Source organism: Oncorhynchus tshawytscha, linkage group LG33 (assembly GCF_018296145.1).
Source record: "Oncorhynchus tshawytscha isolate Ot180627B linkage group LG33, Otsh_v2.0, whole genome shotgun sequence".
Taxonomy (NCBI): Eukaryota; Metazoa; Chordata; class Actinopteri; order Salmoniformes; family Salmonidae; genus Oncorhynchus; species Oncorhynchus tshawytscha.
In genome coordinates this window covers 49,801,537-49,824,601 of record NC_056461.1, presented here as the reverse complement: position 1 = coordinate 49,824,601, position 23,065 = coordinate 49,801,537, and the positions used below count along the sequence as shown (strand labels likewise).

Below are 23,065 nucleotides of genomic sequence, written 5' to 3'. Positions count from 1 at the left end.
GTGGTGTGTTTATATAGTGTACAGGTTGTTACTCTCTAGTGGTGTGTGTTTATATAGTGTACAGGTTGTTACTCTAGTGGTGTGTGTTTATATAGTGTACAGGTTGTTACTCTAGTGGTGTGTGTTTATATAGTGTACAGGTTGTTACTCTCTAGTGGTGTGTGTTTATATAGTGTACCGGTTGTTACTCTAGTGGTGTGTGTTTATATAGTGTACAGGTTGTTACTCTAGTGGTGTGTGTTTATATAGTGTACAGATTGTTACTCTCTAGTGGTGTGTGTTTATATAGTGTACAGGTTCCTACTCTCTAGTGGTGTGTGTTTATATTGTGTACAGCTTGTTATTCTAGTGGTGTGTGTTTGTATAGTGTACAGGTTGTTATTCTAGTGGTGTGTGTTTATATAGTGTACAGGTTGTTACTCTAGTGGTGTGTGTTTATGTAGTGTACAGGTTGTTATTCTAGTGGTGTGTGTTTATATAGTGTACAGGTTGTTATTCTAGTGGTGTGTGTTTATATAGTGTACAGGTTCCTACTCTCTAGTGGTGTGTGTTTATACAGTGTACAGGTTGTTACTCTAGTGGTGTGTGTTTATATAGTGTACAGGTTGTTATTCTAGTGGTGTGTGTTTATATAGCGTACAGGTTGTTACTCTAGTGGTGTGTGTTTATATAGTGTACAGGTTGTTACACTCTAGTGCTGTGTGTTTATATAGTGTACAGGTTCCTACTCTGTAGCGGTGTGTGTTGATTTTGTGTACAGCTTGTTATTCTAGTGGTGTGTGTTTATATAGTGTACAGGTTGTTACTCTAGTGGTGTGTGTTTATATAGTGTACAGGTTGTTACTCTCTAGTGGTGTGTGTTTATATAGTGTACAGGTTGTTACTCTCTAGTGGTGTGTGTTTATATAGTGTACAGGTTGTTGCTCTCTAGTGGTGTGTGTTTCTATAGTGGACAGGTTGTTACTCTAGTGGTGTGTGTTTATATAGTGTACAGGTTGTTACTCTAGTGATGTGTGTCTTATATAGTGTACAGGTTGTTACTCTCTAGTGGTGTGTGTTTATATAGTGTACAGGTTGTTACTCTAGTGGTGTGTGTTTATATAGTGTACAGGTTCCTACTCTAGTGGTGTGTGTTTATATAGTGTACAGGTTGTTACTCTCTAGTGGTGTGTGTTTATATAGTGTAATGGTTGTTATTCTAGTGTTGTGTGTTTATATAGCGTACAGGTTGTTACTCTCTAGTGGTGTGTGTTTATATAGTGTACAGGTTGTTATTCTAGTGGTGTGTGTTTATATTGCGTACAGGTTGTTACTCTCTAGTGGTGTATGTTTATATAGTGTACAGGTTGTTACTCTCTAGTGGTGTGTGTTTATATAGTGTACATGTTGTTACTCTAGTGGTGTGTGTTTATATAGTGTACAGGTTCCTACTCTCTAGTGCTGTGTGTTTATGTAGTGTACAGGTTGTTATTCTAGTGGTGTGTGTTTATATAGTGTACAGGTTCCTCTCTAGTGGTGTGTGTTTATATAGTGTACAGGTTGTTACTCTAGTGGTGTGTGTTTCTATAGTGGACAGGTTGTTACTCTAGTGGTGTGTGTTTATATAGTGTACAGGCTGTTACTCTAGTGAGTGTGTTTATATAGTGTACAGGTTGTTACTCTCTAGTGGTGTGTGTTTATATAGTGTACTTGTTACTCTAGTGGTGTGTGTTTATATAGTGTACAGGTTGTTACTCTAGTGGTGTGTTTATATAGTGTACAGATTGTTACTCTCTAGTGGTGTGTGTTTATATAGTGTACAGGTTCCTACTCTCTAGTGGTGTGTGTTTATATAGTGTACAGGTTGTTATTCTAGTGGTGTGTGTTTATATAGCGTACAGGTTGTTATTCTAGTGGTGTGTGTTTATATAGTGTACAGGTTGTTATTCTAGTGGTGTGTGTTTATATAGTGTACATGTTGTTATTCTAGTGGTGTCTGTTTATATAGTGTACATGTTGTTATTCTAGTGGTGTGTGTTTATATAGTGTACAGGTTCCTACTCTCTAGTGGTGTGTGTTTATATAGCGTACAGGTTGTTACTCTAGTGGTGTGTGTTTATATAGTGTACAAGTTGTTATTCTAGTGGTGTGTATTTATATAGCGTACAGGTTGTTACTCTAGTGGTGTGTGTTTATATAGTGTACAGGTTGTTACACTCTACTGCTGTGTGTTTATATAGTGTACAGGTTCCTACTCTGTAGCGGTGTGTGTTGATTTTGTGTACAGCTTGTTATTCTAGTGGTGTGTGTTTATATAGTGTACAGGTTGTTATTCTAGTGGTGTGTGTTTATATAGTGTACAGGTTGTTATTCTAGTGGTGTGTGTTTATATAGTGTACAGGTTGTTACTCTAGTGGTGTGTGTTTAGATTGTGTACAGGTTTTGTTATTCTAGTGGTGTGTGTTTATATAGCATACAGGTTGTTATTCTAGTGGTGTGTGTTTATATAGTGTACAGGTTTTATTCTAGTGGTGTGTGTTTATATAGTGACAGGTTGTTATTCTAGTGGTGTGTGTTTATATAGTGTACAGGTTGTTACTCTCTAGTGGTGTGTGTTTATATAGTGTACAGGTTGTTACTCTCTAGGGGTGTGTGTTTTAATAGTGTACAGGTTGTTATTCTAGTGGTGTGTGTTTATATAGTGTACAGGTTGTTACTCTCTAGTGGTGTGTGTTTATATAGTGTACAGGTTGTTATTCTAGTGGTGTGTGTTTATATAGTGTACAGGTTGTTATTCTAGTGGTGTGTGTTTATATAGTGTACAGGTTGTTATTCTAGTGGTGTGTGTTTATATAGTGTACAGGTTGTTACTCTCTAGTGGTGTGTGTTTATATAGCGTACAGGTTGTTATTCTAGTGGTGTGTGTTTATATAGTGTACAGGTTGTTATTCTAGTGGTGTGTGTTTATATAGTGTACATGTTGTTATTCTAGTGGTGTGTGTTTATATAGTGTACAGGTTGTTATTCTAGTGGTGTGTGTTTATTGTGTACAGGTTGTTATTCTAGTGGTGTGTGTTTATATAGTGTACAGGTTGTTACTCTCTAGTGGTGTGTGTTTATATAGTGTACAGGTTCCTACTCTCTAGTGGTGTGTGTTTATATAGTGTACAGGTTCCTACTCTCTAGTGGTGTGTGTTTATATAGTGTACAGGTTGTTACTCTCTAGTGGTGTGTGTTTATATAGTGTAATGGTTGTTATTCTAGTGTTGTGTGTTTATATAGCGTACAGGTTGTTACTCTCTAGTGGTGTGTGTTTATATAGTGTACAGGTTGTTATTCTAGTGGTGTGTGTTTATATAGCGTACAGGTTGTTACTCTAGTGGTGTGTGTTTATATAGTGTACAGGTTGTTACACTCTCCTGCTGTGTGTTTATATAGTGTACAGGTTCCTACTCTGTAGTGGTGTTTGTTTATATAGTGTACAGGTTGTTATTCTAGTGGTGTGTGTTTATATAGTGTACAGGTTGTTATTCTAGTGGTGTGTGTTTATATAGTGTACAGGTTGTTATTCTAGTGGTGTGTGTTTATATAGTGTACAGGTTGTTACTCTAGTGGTGTGTGTTTAGATTGTGTACAGGTTGTTTATTCTAGTGGTGTGTGTTTATATAGTGTACAGGTTGTTACTCTCTAGTGGTGTGTGTTTACATAGCGTACAGGTTCCTACTCTCTAGTCGTGTGTTTATATAGTGTACAGGTTGTTACTCTCTAGTGGTGTGTGTTTATATAGTGTACAGGTTGTTACTCTAGTGGTGTGTGTTTATATAGTGTACAGGTTGTTACTCTCTAGTGGTGTGTGTTTATATAGTGTACAGGTTGTTACTCTAGTGGTGTGTGTTTATATAACGGACAGGTTTTTATTCTAGTGGTGTGTGTTTATATAGTGTACAGGTTGTTGCTCTCTAGTGGTGTGTGTTTCTATAATGGACAGGTTGTTACTCTAGTGGTGTGTGTTTATATAGTGTACAGGTTGTTACTCTAGTGATGTGTGTTTATATAGTGTACAGGTTGTTACTCTCTAGTGGTGTGTGTTTATATAGTGTACAGGTTGTTACTCTCTAGTGGTGTGTGTTTATATAGCGCACAGGTTGTTACTCTCTAGTGGTGTGTGTTTATGTAGTGTACAGGTTGTTACTCTAGTGGTGTGTGTTTATATAGTGTACAGGTTCCTACTCTCTAGTGGTGTGTATTTATATAGCGTACAGGTTGTTACTCTAGTGGTGTGTGTTTATATAGTGTACAGGTTGTTACTCTCTAGTGGTGTGTGTTTATATAGTGTACAGGTTGTTATTCTAGTGGTGTGTGTTTATATAGCATACAGGTTGTTATTCTAGTGGTGTGTGTTTATATAGTGTACAGGTTGTTACTCTCTAGTGGTGTGTGTTTATATAGTGTACAGGTTGTTACTCTCTAGTGGTGTGTGTTTATATAGTGTACAGGTTCCTACTCTCTAGTGGTGTGTGTTTATATAGTGTACAGGTTGTTACTCTCTAGTGGTGTGTGTTTTATATAGTGTACAGGTTGTTACTCTCTAGTGGTGTGTGTTTATATAGTGTACAGGTTGTTATTCTAGTGGTGGTGTGTGTTTATATAGTGTACAGGTTGTTATTCTAGTGGTGTGTGTTTATATAGTGTACAGGTTCCTACTCTCTAGTGGTGTGTGTTTATATAGTGTACAGGTTGTTATTCTAGTGGTGTGTGTTTATATAGTGTACAGGTTGTTACTCTCTAGTGGTGTGTGTTTATATAGTGTACAGGTTGTACACTAGTGGTGTGTGTTTATATAGTGTACAGGTTGTTACTCTCTAGTGGTGTGTATTTATATAGTACAGGTTGTTACTCTAGTGGTGTGTGTTTATATAGTGTACAGGTTGTTACACTCTCCTGCTGTGTGTTTATATAGTGTACAGGTTCCTACTCTGTAGCGGTGTTTGTTGATATTGTGTACAGCTTGTTATTCTAGTGGTGTGTGTTTATATAGTGTACAGGTTGTTATTCTAGTGGTGTGTGTTTATATAGTGTACAGGTTGTTATTCTAGTGGTGTGTGTTTATATAGTGTACAGGTTGTTACTCTAGTGGTGTGTGTTTAGATTGTGTACAGGTTTTGTTATTCTAGTGGTGTGTGTTTATATAGCATACAGGTTGTTATTCTAGTGGTGTGTGTTTATATGGTGTACAGGTTTTATTCTAGTGGTGTGTGTTTATATAGTGACAGGTTGTTATTCTAGTGGTGTGTGTTTATATAGTGTACAGGTTGTTACTCTAGTGGTGTGTGTTTATATAGTGTACAGGTTGTTACTCTCTAGTGGTGTGTGTTTATATAGTGTACAGGTTGTTACTCTAGTGGTGTGTGTTTATATAGTGTACAGGTTGTTACCCTCTAGTGGTGTGTGTTTATATAGTGTACAGGTTCCTACTCTCTAGTGGTGTGTGTTTATATAGTGTACAGGTTGTTACTCTCTAGTGGTGTGTGTTTCTATAGTGGACAGGTTGTTACTCTCTAGTGGTGTGTGTTTACATAGTGTACAGGTTGTTACTCTAGTGATGTGTGTTATATAGTGTACAGGTTGTTACTCTCTAGTGGTGTGTGTTTATATAGTGTACAGGTTGTTACTCTAGTGGTGTGTGTTTATATAGTGTACCGGTTGTTACTCTAGTGGTGTGTGTTTATATAGTGTACAGGTTCCTACTCTCTAGTGGTGTGTGTTTATATAGTGTACAAGTTGTTATTCTAGTGGTGTGTGTTTATATAGTGTACATGTTGTTATTCTAGTGGTGTGTGTTTATATAGTGTACAGGTTCCTACTCTCTAGTGGTGTGTGTTTATATAGTGTACAGGTTCCTACTCTCTAGTGGTGTGTGTTTATATAGTGTACAGGTTCCTACTCTCTAGTGGTGTGTGTTTATATAGTGTACAGGTTGTTATTCTATTGGTGTGTGTTTATATAGTGTACAGGTTGCTACTCTCTAGTGGTGTGTGTTTATATAGTGTACAGGTTGTTACTCTCTAGTGGTGTGTGTTTATATAGCGTACAGGTTGTTATTCTAGTGGTGTGTGTTTATATAGTGTACAGGTTGTTACTCTCTAGTGGTGTGTGTTTATATAGTGTACAGGTTGCTACTCTAGTGGTGTGTGTTTAGATTGTGTACAGGTTGTTATTCTAGTGGTGTGTGTTTATATAGCATATGGTTGTTATTCTAGTGGTGTGTGTTTATATAGTGTACAGGTTGTTACTCTCTAGTGGTGTGTGTTTATATAGTGTACAGGTTGTTACTCTCTAGTGGTGTGTGTTTATATAGTGTACAGGTTTACTCTCTAGTGGTGTGTGTTTATATAGTGTACAGGTTGTTACTCTCTAGTGGTGTGTTTATATAGTGTACAGGTTCCTACTCTCTAGTGGTGTGTTTTATGCAGTGTACAGGTTCCTACTCTCTAGTGGTGTGTGTTTATATAGTGTACAGGTTGTTACTCTCTAGTGGTGTGTGTTTATATAGTGTACAGGTTGTTACTCTCTAGTGGTGTGTGTTTATATAGTGTACAGGTTGTTATTCTAGTGGTGTGTGTTTATATAGTGTACATTTTGTTATTCTAGTGGTGTGTGTTTATATAGTGTACAGGTTGTTACTCTCTAGTGGTGTGTGTTTATATAGTGTACAGGTTGTACACTAGTGGTGTGTGTGTATATAGTGTACAGGTTGTTACTCTCTAGTGGTGTGTGTTTATATAGTGTACAGGTTGTTACTCTCTAGTGGTGTGTGTTTATATAGTGTACAGGTTGTTACACTCTCCTGCTGTGTGTTTATATAGTGTACAGGTTCCTACTCTGTAGCGGTGTTTGTTGATATTGTGTACAGCTTGTTATTCTAGTGGTGTGTGTTTATATAGTGTACAGGTTGTTATTCTAGTGGTGTGTGTTTATATAGTGTACAGGTTGTTATTCTAGTGGTGTGTGTTTATATAGTGTACAGGTTGTTACTCTAGTGGTGTGTGTTTAGATTGTGTACAGGTTTTGTTATTCTAGTGGTGTGTGTTTATATAGCATACAGGTTGTTATTCTAGTGGTGTGTGTTTATATGGTGTACAGGTTTTTATTCTAGTGGTGTGTGTTTATATAGTGACAGGTTGTTATTCTAGTGGTGTGTGTTTATATAGTGTACAGGTTGTTACTCTAGTGGTGTGTGTTTATATAGTGTACAGGTTGTTACTCTCTAGTGGTGTGTGTTTATATAGTGTACAGGTTGTTACTCTAGTGGTGTGTGTTTATATAGTGTACAGGTTGTTACCCTCTAGTGGTGTGTGTTTATATAGTGTACAGGTTCCTACTCTCTAGTGGTGTGTGTTTATATAGTGTACAGGTTGTTGCTCTCTAGTGGTGTGTGTTTCTATAGTGGACAGGTTGTTACTCTAGTGGTGTGTGTTTACATAGTGTACAGGTTGTTACTCTAGTGATGTGTGTCTATATAGTGTACAGGTTGTTACTCTCTATTGGTGTGTGTTTATATAGTGTACAGGTTGTTACTCTAGTGGTGTGTGTTTATATAGTGTACCGGTTGTTACTCTAGTGGTGTGTGTTTATATAGTGTACAGGTTGTACAGGTTCCTACTCTCTAGTGGTGTGTGTTTATATAGTGTACAGGTTGTTACTCTAGTGGTGTGTGTTTATATAGTGTACAGGTTGTTACTCTCTAGTGGTGTGTGTTTATATAGTGTACAGGTTCCTACTCTCTAGTGGTGTGTGTTTATATAGTGTACAGGTTCCTACTCTCTAGTGGTGTGTGTTTATATAGTGTACAGGTTCCTACTCTCTAGTGGTGTGTGTTGACATTGTGTACAGCTTGTTATTCTAGTGGTGTGTGTTTATATAGTGTACAGGTTCCTACTCTCTAGTGGTGTGTGTTTATACAGTGTACAGGTTGTTACTCTAGTGGTGTGTGTTTATATAGTGTACAGGTTGTTATTCTAGTGGTGTGTGTTTATATAGTGTACAGGTTGTTATTGTAGTGGTGTGTGTTTATATAGTGTACAGGTTGCTACTCTAGTGGTGTGTGTTTAGATTGTGTACAGGTTGTTATTCTAGTGGTGTGTGTTTATAGCATATAGGTTGTTATTCTAGTGGTGTGTGTTTATATAGTGTACAGGTTGTTACTCTCTAGTGGTGTGTGTTTATATAGTGTACAGGTTGTTACTCTCTAGTGGTGTGTGTTTCTATAGTGTACAGGTTCCTACTCTCTAGTGGTGTGTGTTTATATAGTGTACAGGTTGTTACTCTCTAGTGGTGTGTTTATGTAGTGTACAGGTTCCTACTCTCTAGTGGTGTGTTTATGCAGTGTACACGTTCCTACTCTCTAGTGGTGTGTGTTTATATAGTGTACAGGTTGTTACTCTCTAGTGGTGTGTGTTTATATAGTGTACAGGTTGTTACTCTCTAGTGGTGTGTGTTTATATAGTGTACCGGTTGTTATTCTAGTGGTGTGTGTTTATATAGTGTACATTTTGTTATTCTAGTGGTGTGTGTTTATATAGTGTACAGGTTCCTACTTTCTAGTGGTGTGTGTTTATATAGTGTACAGGTTCCTACTCTCTAGTGGTGTGTGTTTATATAGTGTACAGGTTGTTATTCTAGTGGTGTGTGTTTATATAGTGTACAGGTTGTTACTCTCTAGTGGTGTGTGTTTATATAGCATACAGGTTGTTATTCTAGTGGTGTGTGTTTATGTAGTGTACAGGTTGTTATTCTAGTGGTGTGTGTTTATATAGTGTACAGGTTGTTACTCTCTAGTGGTGTGTGTTTATATAGCGTACAGGTTGTTACTCTCTAGTGGTGTGTGTTTATATAGTGTACAGGTTCCTACTCTCTAGTGGTGTGTGTTTATATAGCGTACAGGTTGTTACTCTCTAGGGGTGTGTGTTTATATAGTGTACAGGTTGTTACTCTAGTGGTGTGTGTTTATATAGTGTACAGGTTGTTAATCTAGTGGTGTGTGTTTATATAGCGTACAGGTTCCTACTCTCTAGTGGTGCGTGCATTGAGCATGGCTGGAGTGGAGACCAGTGCTACGGTCAGTGTCCAGGTGGGAGACCAGAACGACTGTCCACCTGTGTTCCAACAGCTCAGGTACATCAACATATTTAACTTTTGACCTGAAAGTAATTTGATTTTATAAACATTTGAAAAAGCAAAGGGGAGAGGGGGCAGCTTTGTCATAGTCATTTACAAGTATTTAATAAGACATTATGTGACAATAGATACTTTATGAACGTTATCATGACCATTTGGACAGGAATGGTAACCCTCTATTGGGACAGGGAGGGTAACCCTCTATTGGGACAGGGATGGTAACCCTCTATTGGGACAGGGAGGGTAACCCTCTATTGGGACAGGGATGGTAACCCTCTATTGGGACAGGGATGGTAACCCTCTATTGGGACAGGGATGGTAACCCTCTATTGGGACAGGGATGGTAACCCTCTATTGGGATGGTAACCCTCTATTGGGACAGGGATGGTAACCCTCTATTGGGACAGGGAAGGTAAACCTCTATTGGGACAGGGATGGTAACCCTCTATTGGGACAGGGATGGTAACCCTCTATTGGGACAGGGATGATAACCCTCTATTGAGACAGGGATGGTAACCCTCTATTGGGACAGGGGGTAACCCTCTATTGGGTCAGGGATGGTAACCCTCTATTGGGACAGGGAGGGTAACCCTCTATTGGGACAGGGGAGGTAACCCTCTATTGGGACAGGGCTGGTAACCCTCTATTAGGATGGTAACCCTCTATTGGGACAGGGGTGGTAACCCTCTATTGGGACAGGGATGGTAACCCTCTATTGGGACAGGGATGGTAACCCTCTATTAGGATAGTAACCCTCTATTGGGACAGGGGAGGTAACCCTCTATTGGGACAGGGTTGGTAACCCTCTATTGGGACAGGGATGGTAACCCTCTTTTGGGACAGGGATGGTAACCCTCTATTGGGACAGGGCGGTTAACCCTCTATTGGGACAGGGCGGGTAACCCTCTATTGGGACAGGGCGGGTAACCCTCTATTGGGACAGGGAGGGTAACCCTCTATTGGGACAGAGATGGTAACCCTCTATTGGGACAGGGGTATTAACCCTCTATTGAGATAGGGATGGTAACCCTCTATTTGGACAGGGAAGGAAACCCTCTATTGGGATGGTAACCCTCTATTATATATAGTATTTATATTTATATGGGACAGGCTTCTGACTGTGTGTGGGTGTGTGTGCGTGCGTGTGTGCGTGTGTGTGCGTATGTGTGTGTGTGCGTGTGGTGCGTATGTGTGCGTGTGTGCGTGTATGTGTGTGTGTGTGTGTGTGTGTGCGTGTCTGTGTGTGGTCTGTGTGTGTGTGTGTGTGTGACGTGTGTGCGTGTGTGCGTGTCTGTGTGTGTGTGTGTGTGTGTGTCTGTGTGTGTGTGTGTGTGGTGCGTGTGTGTGTGTGTGTCTGTGTGTGTGTGTGTGTGTGTGTGGTCTGTGTGTGTGTGTGTGTGTGTGTCTGTGTGTCTGTGTGGTCTCTGTGTGTGTCTGTGTGTGTCTGTGTGTGTCTGTGTGTGTGTGTGTGTGTGTCTGTGTGTGTGTGTGTGTGTGTGTTATATTTATGTGTGGACAGTGTGTGTCTGTCTGTGTGTGTGTGTGTGTGTGTGTGTGTGTCTGTGTGTGTGTGTGTGTGTGTGCGTGTGTGTGCGTATGTGTGCGTGTGTGCGTGTATGTGTGTGTGTGTGTGTGTGTGCATGTCTGTGTGTGTGTGTGTGTGTGTGTACTCCAGGTACGTAGGTGTTATCAGCGAGGCTGCACCGGTCAACAGTGTGGTCCTAGCGGAGGACGGTAATCCTCTGGTCATCCAGGCTTCGGACCGCGACCGTAACCTGAACGCCCTGCTGGTGTTCAACATCATAGATGAGACCGCTAGATCCTTCTTCACCGTGGACTCTGGGACCGGGTCCATCAGGTGGGTTTGTTGTTTGGTGGTGTGTCTCTGTTCCAGGGTGTAGTATATGTTTTCCTTCACTACTTCTCATATGTTCTTATCCTGATTCTAATGTAGAACCATCTCTACTTTGGACTACGAGACGTTCTCTGCCTTCTCCTTCCGGGTCCATGTGAGGGACAGTGGGAGACCCCAGAGAACAGCAGACAACCCAGCTCAGGTCCATATCAAGGTGATACATCTTCTTCGTCTTCTTCGTCTTCACTTTACATGCTGTATGTATCTCTAACCGTAACTAATGTACCTTAAAGCTACAGTCTGAGATTATATATATATATCAAAGATTTTAAATTATCGTTGAACATATTCTCACATCCCAGACTGTAGCCTTCAACACTGCTTCAAAAACCAAACATTTTTTGTTATTTTATTTATAAATACTATAATACTATAATATACAACTAAAGGACCTTGAACTGTAATTATATGTTATGTTAAATATCCTTTAACTTATTATGGCTGCAATCCCGATATCGGGATAAGTGTCATCAACAACCGCTGAATAGGATAACACTACATTCAATCAATATTACTCTAAATATTTATATTAATGAAATCACGAGTGCAATATAGGAAAACACAGTTTAGCCTTTTGTTAATCCACCTGTCGTGTCAGATTTTGAAATTATATTTTACAGCGAAAGCAATCCAAGCGTTTGTGTAAGTCTATCGATCGCACGACAAAACATTAAGTACACTTAGCATCAGGTAGCTTGGTCACGAAAATCAGAAAAGCAATCAAATTAATTGTTTACCTTTGATGATCTTCGGATGTTTTCACTCACGAGACTCCCAGTTACACAACAAATGTTCCTTTTGTTCCATAAAGATTATTTTTATACCCAAAATGCCTCCGTTTGTTTGTCGCGTCATATTCAGAAATCCACAGGAAAGAGCGGTGACGACAACGCAGATGAAAATTCCAAATAGTTTCCATAATGTCCACAGAAACATGTCAAACGTTTTTTTATAATCACTCCTCAGGTTGTTTTTTAAATATATAATCGATAATATATCAACCGCAAATGTCTTTCACAGTAGGAGAGGGAAAAGCAATACCAAATTCTGTTGCGCGAGCAAAACTCATGTGACCACTTGACGCGATGTTATCTTTCCGGCTCATTTTTCAAAATAAAAGCCTGAAACTATGTCTGAAGACTGTTGACACCTTGAGGAAGTGATAGGAAAAGGAATCTGGTTCATATCCCTTTAAATCCAGCAAAGGGAGGCTATGGAACATGGAGTTTTCAAAATAGAAGCCACTTCCTGTTTTGATTTTCCTCAGGGTTTTGCCTGCAATATCAGCTCTGTTATACTCACAGACAATATTTTGACAGTTTTGGAAACTTTAGATTGTTTTCTATCCAATACTAATAATAATATGCATATATTAGCAACTGAGACTGAGGAGCTGGCCGTTTACAATGGGCACCTTTTCATCCAAGCTACTCAATACTGCCCCCTGCAGCCATAAAAAGTTAAATAATGTTTAGTGTAATTATCAAAGGTAATTTAAATACTGTTTATTTTTCTTTCTCCTCCACCAGGTGGTGAACATCAACGACTCTCCTCCTAAGTTCTCCCAAGACTCCTATGAAACGGTCCTCCTCCTCCCCACCTACCCCGGAGTCGAGGCCCTGAGGGTCACGGCCTTTGACCCAGACCTGACGTCCGACCCCGCCGTGACCCCTGCTGACCTCTCTGTGACCTCTGCCCTGGTGTACACCCTGGCTGACCGGAACCTTGAACACTTCTCCATGGAACGTTCCACTGGCGTTCTCACCGTCAAGAACCGCAACCTCTCCAAAGACCGCTATCGCTTCAACGTCAAGGTAATTATGTTGCTGTTATTATCTTTATTAAACATCTAGGTGAACAATAACCTGTTAGATCTCTTCAAAGTAAAAGGTGATTAGTAACCAGTTATATCTCTTCAAAGTAAGAGATGATCAATAACCTGAATTATCTGTAAAATAGCTGTAAAATACCTTCCAAGCAGCTGTAAAATTTATCTCTTCCAAAAAGCTGATAAAATTTATCCTTCTCCAACCAAAGCTGTAAAATACCTTCCAAAGTAAGAGATGATCAGCTGTTATAAAAGTAAAAGGTACCCTCCAACCAGCTGTAAAATACCCTCCAACCAGCTGTAAAATGCCTTCCAACCAGCTGTAAAATACCTTCCAACCAGCTGTAAAATACCTTCCAAACAGCTGTAAAATACCCTCTCTAAACAGCTGTAAAATACCCTCTAAACAGCTGTAAAATACTCTCCAAACAGCTGTAAAATATCCTCTCTAAACAGCTGTAAAATACCTTTCAACCAGCTGTAAAATACCTTCCAACCAGCTGTAAAATACCTTCCAACCAGCTGTAAAATACCCTCCAACCAGCTGTAAAATACCTTCCAACCAGCTGTAAAATACCCTCCAAACAGCTGTAAAATACCTTCCAACCAGCTGTAAAATACCTTCCAACCAGCTGTAAAATACCTACCAACCAGCTGTAAAATACCCTCTAAACACCTGTAAAATACCCTCCAAACAGCTGTAAAATACCCTCCAAACAGCTGTAAAATACCCTCTCTAAACAGCTGTAAAATACCCTCCAAACAGCTGTAAAATACCCTCCAAACAGCTGTAAAATACCCTCTCTAAACAGCTGTAAAATACCTTTCAACCAGCTGTAAAATACCTTCCAACCAGCTGTAAAATACCTTCCAAGCAGCTGTAAAATACCTTCCAAGCAGCTGTAAAATACCTTCCAACCAGCTGTAAAATACCCTCCAAACAGCTGTAAAATACCCTCCAACCAGCTGTAAAATACCCTCCAAACAGCTGTAAAATACCTACCAACCAGCTGTAAAATACCCTCTAAACAGCTGTAAAATACCCTCCAACAGCTGTAAAATACCCTCCAAACAGCTGTAAAATACCCTCTCTAAACAGCTGTAAAATACCCTCCAAACAGCTGTAAAATACCCTCCAAACAGCTGTAAAATACCCTCTCTAAACAGCTGTAAAATACCTTTCAACCAGCTGTAAAATACCTTCCAACCAGCTGTAAAATACCCTCTAAACAGCTGTAAAATACCCTCCAACCAGCTGTAAAATACCTTCCAAGCAGCGGTAAAATACCTTCCAAGCAGCTGTAAAATACCCTCCAAACAGCTGTAAAATACCCTCCAACCAGCTGTAAAATACCCTCCAAACAGCTGTAAAATAACTCCAACCAGCTGTAAAATACCTTCCAACCAGCTGTAAAATACCTTCCAACCAGCTGTAAAATACCTTCCAACCAGCTGTAAAATACCCTCTCTAAACAGCTGTAAAATACCTTCCAACCAGCAGTAAAATACCTTCCAACCAGCTGTAAAATACCTTCCAACCAGCTGTAAAATACCCTCCAACCAGCTGTAAAATACCTTCCAACCAGCTGTAAAATACCCTCCAACCAGCTGTAAAATACCTTCCAACCAGCTGTAAAATACCTTCCAACTGTAAAGCTGTAAAATACCCTCCGACCAGCTGTAAAATACCTTCCAAGTAGCTGTAAAATACCTTCCAAACAGCTGTAAAATACCCTCCAACCAGCTGTAAAATACCTTCCAACCAGCTGTAAAATACCCTCCAACCAGCTGTAAAATACCCTCCAACCAGCTGTAAAATACCCTCCAACCAGCTGTAAAATACCCTCCAACCAGCTGTACAATACCCTCCAACCAACTGTACAATACCCTCTTGACTGTTGTAAAATACCCTCTAACCAGCTGTAAAATACCCTCTTGACTGTTGTAAAATACCCTCCAACCAGCTGTAAAATACCCTCCAACCAGCTGTAAAATACCCTCCAACCAGCTGTAAAATACCTTCCAACCAGCTGTAAAATACCCTCCAACCAGCTGTAAAATACCCTCCAACCAGCTGTAAAATACCCTCCAACCAGCTGTACAATACCCTCCAACCAGCTGTAAAATACCCTCCAACCAGCTGTAAAATACCCTCCACCAGCTCCAACCAGCTGTACAATACCCTCCAACCAGCTGTAAAATACCCTCCAAACAGCTGTAAAATACCCTCCAACCAGCTGTAAAATACCTTCCAACCAGCTGTAAAATACCCTCCAAACCAGCTGTAAAATACCCTCCAACCAGCTGTAAAATACCCTCCAACCAGCTGTAAAATACCTTCCAACCAGCTGTAAAATACCTTCCAACCAGCTGTAAAATACCCTCAGCTGTAAACAGCTGTAAAATACCCTCCAAACAGCTGTAAAATACCCTCCAACCAGCTGTAAAATACCCTCCAAACAGCTGTAAAATACCCTCCAACCAGCTGTAAAATACCCTCCAAACAGCTGTAAAATACCCTCCAACCAGCTGTAAAATACCCTCCAACCAGCTGTAAAATACCTTCCAAACAGCTGTAAAATACCCTCCAACCAGCTGTAAAATACCTTCCAACCAGCTGTAAAATACCCTCCAAACAGCTGTAAAATACCCTCCAACAGCTGTAAAATACCCTCCAACCAGCTGTAAAATACCTTCCAACCAGCTGTAAAATACCTTCCAACCAGCTGTAAAATACCTTCCAACCAGCTGTAAAATACCCTCCAACCAGCTGTAAAATACCTTCCAACCAGCTGTAAAATACCTTCCAACCAGCTGTAAAATACCTTCCAACCAGATGTAAAATACCCTCCGACCAGCTGTAAAATACCTTCCAAGTAGCTGTAAAATACCTTCCAAACAGCTGTAAAATACCCTCCAACCAGCTGTAAAATACCTTCCAACCAGCTGTAAAATACCTTCCAACCAGCTGTAAAATACCCTCCAACCAGCTGTAAAATACCCTCCAACCAGCTGTAAAATACCCTCCAACCAGCTGTAAAATACCCTCCAACCAGCTGTAAAATACCCTCCAACCAGCTGTAAAATACCCTCCAGCTGTAAAATGACTGTTGTAAAATACCCTCCAACCAGCTGTAAAATACCCTCCAACCAGCTGTAAAATACCCTCCAACCAGCTGTAAAATACCCTCCAACCAGCTGTAAAATACCTTCCAACCAGCTGTAAAATACCCTCCAACCAGCTGTAAAATACCCTCCAACCAGCTGTAAAATACCCTCCAACCAGCTGTAAAATACCCTCCAACCAGCTGTAAAATACCCTCCAACCAGCTGTAAAATACCCTCCAACCAGCTGTAAAATACCCTCCAACCAGCTGTAAAATACCCTCCAACCAGCTGTAAAATACCCTCCAACCAGCTGTAAAATACCTTCCAACCAGCTGTAAAATACCCTCCAAACAGCTGTAAAATACCCTCTCTAAACAGCTGTAAAATACCCTCCAACCAGCTGTAAAATACCTTCCAACCAGCTGTAAAATACCTTCCAACCAGCTGTAAAATACCTTCTAAACAGCTGTAAAATACCCTCCAAACAGCTGTAAAATACCCTCCAAACAGCTGTAAAATACCCTCTCAAACAGCTGTAAAATACCCTCCAACCAGCTGTAAAATACCCTCTCAAACAGCTGTAAAATACCCTCCAACCAGCTGTAAAATACCCTCCAACCAGCTGTAAAATACCTTCCAAACAGCTGTAAAATACCCTCCAACCAGCTGTAAAATACCTTCCAACCAGCTGTAAAATACCCTCCAAACAGCTGTAAAATACCCTCCCTAAACAGCTGTAAAATACCCTCCAACCAGCTGTAAAATACCTTCCAACCAGCTGTAAAATACCTTCCAACCAGCTGTAAAATACCTTCCAACCAGCTGTAAAATACCCTCCAAACAGCTGTAAAATACCTTCCAACCAGCTGTAAAATACCTTCCAACCAGCTGTAAAATACCTTCCAACCAGCTGTAAAATACCTTCCAACCAGCTGTAAAATACCTTCCAACCAGCTGTAAAATACCCTCTCTAAACAGCTGTAAAATACCCTCCAACCAGCTGTAAAATACCTTCCAACCAGCTGTAAAATACCTTCCAACCAGCTGTAAAATACCCTCCAACCAGCTGTAAAATACCCTCCAACCAGCTGTACAATACCCTCCAACCAACTGTACAATACCCTCTTGACTGTTGTAAAATACCCTCTAACCAGCTGTAAAATACCCTCTTGACTGTTGTAAAATACCCTCCAACCAGCTGTAAAATACCCTCCAACCAGCTGTAAAATACCCTCCAACCAGCTGTAAAATACCTTCCAACCAGCTGTAAAATACCCTCCAAACCAGCTGTAAAATACCCTCTCAAACAGCTGTAAAATACCCTCCAACCAGCTGTAAAATACCTTCCAACCAGCTGTAAAATACCTTCCAACCAGCTGTAAAATACCTTCCAACCCTTCCAACCAGCTGTAAAATACCTTCCAACCAGCTGTAAAATACCCTCCAAACCAGCTGTAAAATACCCTCCAACCAGCTGTAAAATACCTTCCAACCAGCTGTAAAATACCCTCCAAACAGCTGTAAAATACCTACAACCAGCTGTAAAATACCCTCCAAACAGCTGTAAAATACCCTCCAACCAGCTGTAAAATACCCTCCAAACAGCTGTAAAATACCCTCCAACCAGCTGTAAAATACCCTCCAAACCAGCTGTAAAATACCCTCTCAAACAGCTGTAAAATACCTTCCAACCAGCTGTAAAATACCTTCCAACCAGCTGTAAAATACCCTCCAACCAGCTGTAAAATACCCTCCAACCAGCTGTAAAATACCTTCCAACCAGCTGTAAAATACCTTCCAACAGCTGTAAAATACCCTCCAAACAGCTGTAAAATACCCTCCAACCAGCTGTAAAATACCCTCCAAACAGCTGCTGTAAAATACCTAAAATACCTTCCAACCAGCTGTAAAATACCTTCCAACCAGCTGTAAAATACCCTCCAAACAGCTGTAAAATACCTTCCAACCAGCAGTAAAATACCTTCCAACCAGCTGTAAAATACCTTCCAACCAGCTGTAAAATACCCTCCAAACAGCCGTAAAATACCTTCCAACCAGCTGTAAAATACCTACCAACCAGCTGTAAAATACCTTCCAACCAGCTGTAAAATACCCTCTAAACAGCTGTAAAATACCCTCGAAACAGCTGTAAAATACCCTCCAAACAGCTGTAAAATACCCTCTCTAAACAGCTGTAAAATACCTCTCAACCAGCTGTAAAATACCTTCCAACCAGCTGTAAAATACCTTCCAACCAGCTGTAAAATACCTTCCAACCAGCTGTAAAATACCTTCCAACCAGCTGTAAAATACCTTCCAAGTAGCTGTAAAATACCTTCCAAACAGCTGTAAAATACCCTCCAACCAGCTGTAAAATACCTTCCAACCAGCTGTAAAATACCCTCCAACCAGCTGTAAAATACCCTCCAACCAGCTGTAAAATACCTTCCAACCAGCTGTAAAATACCTTCCAACCAGCTGTAAAATACCTTCCAAACAGCTGTAAAATACCCTCTCTAAACAGCTGTAAAATACCTTCCAACCAGCTGTAAAATACCTTCCAACCAGCTGTAAAATACCTTCCAACCAGCTGTAAAATACCTTCCAACCAGCTGTAAAATACCTTCCAACCAGCTGTAAAATACCTTCCAACCAGCTGTAAAATACCTTCCAAGTAGCTGTAAAATACCTTCCAAACAGCTGTAAAATACCCTCCAACCAGCTGTAAAATACCCTCCAACCAGCTGTAAAATACCCTCCAACCAGCTGTAAAATACCCTCCAACCAGCTGTAAAATGCAGCTGTAAAATACCTTCCAACCAGCTGTAAAATACCTTCCAACCAGCTGTAAAACCAGCTACCCTCCAACCAGCTGTAAAATACCCTCCAACCAGCTGTAAAATACCCTCCAAACAGCTGTAAAATACCCTCCAAACAGCTGTAAAATACCTTCCAACCAGCTGTAAAATACCCTCCAACCAGCTGTAAAATACCTCCAACCAGCTGTAAAATACCCTCCAACCAGCTGTAAAATACCTTCCAACCAGCTGTAAAATACCCTCCAACCAGCTGTAAAATACCCTCCAACCAGCTGTAAAATACCTTCCAACCAGCTGTAAAATACCTCCAACCAGCTGTAAAATACCCTCTAAACACCTGTAAAATACCCTCCAACCAGCTGTAAAATACCCTCCAAACAGCTGTAAAATACCCTCCAAACAGCTGTAAAATACCCTCCAAACAGCTGTAAAATACCCTCCAACCAGCTGTAAAATACCCTCCAACCAGCTGTAAAATACCTTCCAACCAGCTGTAAAATACCTTCCAACCAGCTGTAAAATACCCTCCAAACCAGCTGTAAAATACCCTCCAACCAGCTGTAAAATACCTTCCAACCAGCTGTAAAATACCTTCCAACCAGCTGTAAAATACCCTCCAAACAGCTGTAAAATACCCTCCAACCAGCTGTAAAATACCCTCCAAACAGCTGTAAAATACCCTCCAACCAGCTGTAAAATACCTTCCAACCAGCTGTAAAATACCCTTCCAACCAGCTGTAAAATACCTTCCAACCAGCTGTAAAATACCCTCCAAACAGCTGTAAAATACCTTCCAACCAGCTGTAAAATACCTTCCAACCAGCTGTAAAATACCTTCCAACCAGCTGTAAAACCTAACCAGCTTCCAACCAGCTGTAAAATACCCTCCAACCAGCTGTAAAATACCCTCCAACCAGCTGTAAAATACCTTCCAACCAGCTGTAAAATACCTTCCAACCAGCTGTAAAATACCCTCCAACCAGCTGTAAAATACCTTCCAACCAGCTGTAAAATACCCTTCCAAACCAGCTGTAAAATACCTTCCAACCAGCTGTAAAATACCTAACCAGCTGTAAAATACCTCCAACCAGCTGTAAAATACCCTCCAACCAGCTGTAAAATACCCTCCAACCAGCTGTAAAATACCCTCCAACCAGCTGTAAAATACCCTCCAACCAGCTGTAAAATACCCTCCAACCAGCTGTAAAATACCCTCCAACCAGCTGTAAAATACCCTCCAACCAGCTGTAAAATACCCTCCAACTGCTGTAAAATACCCTCCAACCAGCTGTAAAATACCCTCCAACCAGCTGTAAAATACCCTCCAACCAGCTGTAAAATACCTTCCAACCAGCTGTAAAATACCCTCCAACCAGCTGTAAAATACCCTCCAACCAGCTGTAAAATACCCTCCAACCAGCTGTAAAATACCCTCCAACCAGCTGTAAAATACCCTCCAACCAGCTGTAAAATACCTTCCAACCAGCTGTAAAATACCTCCAACCAGCTGTAAAATACCTCCAAAATACCAGCTGTAAAATACCCTCCAACCAGCTGTAAAATACCTTCCAACCAGCTGTAAAATACCTTCCAAACAGCTGTAAAATACCCTCCAACCAGCTGTAAAATACCTTCCAACCAGCTGTAGCAATACCCTCCAAATACCCTCCAACCAGCTGTAAAATACCCTCCAACCAGCTGTAAAATACCCTCCAACCAGCTGTAAAATACCCTCCAACCAGCTGTAAAATACCCTCCAACCAGCTGTAAATACCCTCTTGACTGTTGTAAAATACCCTCCAACCAGCTGTAAAATACCCTCCAACCAGCTGTAAAATACCCTCCAACCAGCTGTAAAATACCCTCCAACCAGCTGTAAAATACCCTCCAACCAGCTGTAAAATACCTTCCAACCAGCTGTAAAATACCCTCCAACCAGCTGTAAAATACCCTCCAACCAGCTGTAAAATACCCTCCAACCAGCTGTAAAATACCCTCCAAACAGCTGTAAAATACCCTCCAACCAGCTGTAAAATACCTTCCAACCAGCTGTAAAATACCCTCCAAACAGCTGTAAAATACCCTCCAAACAGCTGTAAAATACCCTCCAACCAGCTGTAAAATACCTTCCAACCAGCTGTAAAATACCTTCCAACCAGCTGTAAAATACCCTCCAACCAGCTGTAAAATACCCTCCAAACAGCTGTAAAATACCCTCCAAACAGCTGTAAAATACCCTCCAAACAGCTGTAAAATACCCTCCAAACCAGCTGTAAAATACCCTCCAAACCAGCTGTAAAATACCCTCCAACCAGCTGTAAAATACCCTCCAACCAGCTGTAAAATACCTTCCAAACAGCTGTAAAATACCCTCCAACCAGCTGTAAAATACCTTCCAACCAGCTGTAAAATACCCTCCAAACAGCTGTAAAATACCCTCTCTAAACAGCTGTAAAATACCCTCCAACCAGCTGTAAAATACCTTCCAACCAGCTGTAAAATACCTTCCAACCAGCTGTAAAATACCTTCCAACCAGCTGTAAAATACCCTCCAAACAGCTGTAAAATACCCTCCAACCAGCTGTAAAATACCTTCCAACCAGCTGTAAAATACCTTCCAACCAGCTGTAAAATACCCTCCAACCAGCTGTAAAATACCCTCCAACCAGCTGTAAAATACCCTCCAACCAACTGTAGCTGTAATACCCTCTTGACTGCTGTAAAATACCCTCCAACCAGCTGTAAAATACCTTCCAACCAGCTGTAAAATACCCTCCAACCAGCTGTAAAATACCCTCCAACCAGCTGTAAAATACCCTCCAACCAGCTGTAAAATACCTCCAACCAGCTGTAAAATACCTCCAACCAGCTGTAAAATACCCTCCAACCAGCTGTAAAATACCCTCCAACCAGCTGTAAAATACCCTCCAACCAGCTGTAAAATACCCTCCAAACAGCTGTAAAATACCCTCCAACCAGCTGTAAAATACCTTCCAACCAGCTGTAAAATACCCTCCAAACAGCTGTAAAATACCCTCTCTAAACAGCTGTAAAATACCCTCCAACCAGCTGTAAAATACCTTCCAACCAGCTGTAAAATACCTTCCAACCAGCTGTAAAATACCCTCTAAACAGCTGTAAAATACCCTCCAAACAGCTGTAAAATACCCTCCAAACAGCTGTAAAATACCCTCTCTAAACAGCTGTAAAATACCCTCCAGCCAGCTGTAAAATACCCTCTCTAAACAGCTGTAAAATACCCTCCAACCAGCTGTTCAATACCCTCCAACCAGCTGTAAAATACCTTCCAAACAGCTGTAAAATACCCTCCAACCAGCTGTAAAATACCTTCCAACCACCTGTAAAATACCCTCCAAACAGCTGTAAAATACCCTCTCTAAACAGCTGTAAAATACCCTCCAACCAGCTGTAAAATACCTTCCAACCAGCTGTAAAATACCTTCCAACCAGCTGTAAAATACCTTCCAACCAGCTGTAAAATACCCTCTCTAAACAGCTGTAAAATACCCTCCAACCAGCTGTAAAATACCTTCCAACCAGCTGTAAAATACCTTCCAACCAGCTGTAAAATACCCTCCAACCAGCTGTAAAATACCCTCCAAACAGCGGTACAATACCCTCCAACCAGCTGTACAATACCCTCTTGACTGTTGTAAAATACCCTCCAAACAGCTGTAAAATATCTTCCAACCAGTTGTAATACCCTCCAACCAGCTGTAAAATACCCTCCAAACAGCTGTACAATACCCTCCAACCAGCTGTACAATACCCTCTTGACTGTTGTAAAATACCCTCCAAACAGCTGTAAAATACCCTCCAAACAGCTGTAAAATACCCTCCAACCAGCTGTACAATACCCTCTAAACAGCTGTAAAATACCCTCCAAACAGCTGTAAAGTACCCTCTAACCAGCTGTAAAATACCCTCCAACCAGCTGTAAAATACCCTCCAAACAGCTGTAAAGTACCCTCTAATAAGCTGCACATCTTGTTATATGAAATACTAAAGATATCGACCTATCCCCAGGTGTGGGACGGTCGTTTCTCCAGCACAGTGTTAGTAACCATCCTGGTCCGTGAAGCGATGGACAGCGGCCTCCTCTTCTCCCTCCCCATCTACTCCTCCTCCGTCGCCGAGAACGATGGCAACATCTCCATAGTGACCGTGGTGAACGCAGTGGGGCACCGGCTTAACGAGCCGCTGAAGTACACGCTGCTG

At 40.8% G+C, this 23,065-nt stretch overlaps 1 protein-coding gene across 1 annotated transcript in view; it reads left to right on the top strand.

Annotated features, from left to right (window-relative positions):
• The window catches only part of LOC112240034 (protocadherin Fat 3-like), a 316,631-nt gene that overhangs the window by 156,255 nt on the left and 137,311 nt on the right, over nucleotides 1–23,065 (top strand). Inside the window, exons 26-31 of the mRNA XM_042311250.1 lie at nucleotides 6,453–6,459; nucleotides 9,032–9,153; nucleotides 10,832–11,014; nucleotides 11,111–11,225; nucleotides 12,601–12,885; nucleotides 22,874–23,065. The exon at nucleotides 22,874–23,065 is cut by the window's right edge and continues 159 nt beyond it. Coding sequence (XP_042167184.1) covers nucleotides 6,453–6,459; nucleotides 9,032–9,153; nucleotides 10,832–11,014; nucleotides 11,111–11,225; nucleotides 12,601–12,885; nucleotides 22,874–23,065 — 904 coding nt within the window. The remainder of the gene's footprint in view (nucleotides 1–6,452; nucleotides 6,460–9,031; nucleotides 9,154–10,831; nucleotides 11,015–11,110; nucleotides 11,226–12,600; nucleotides 12,886–22,873) is intronic.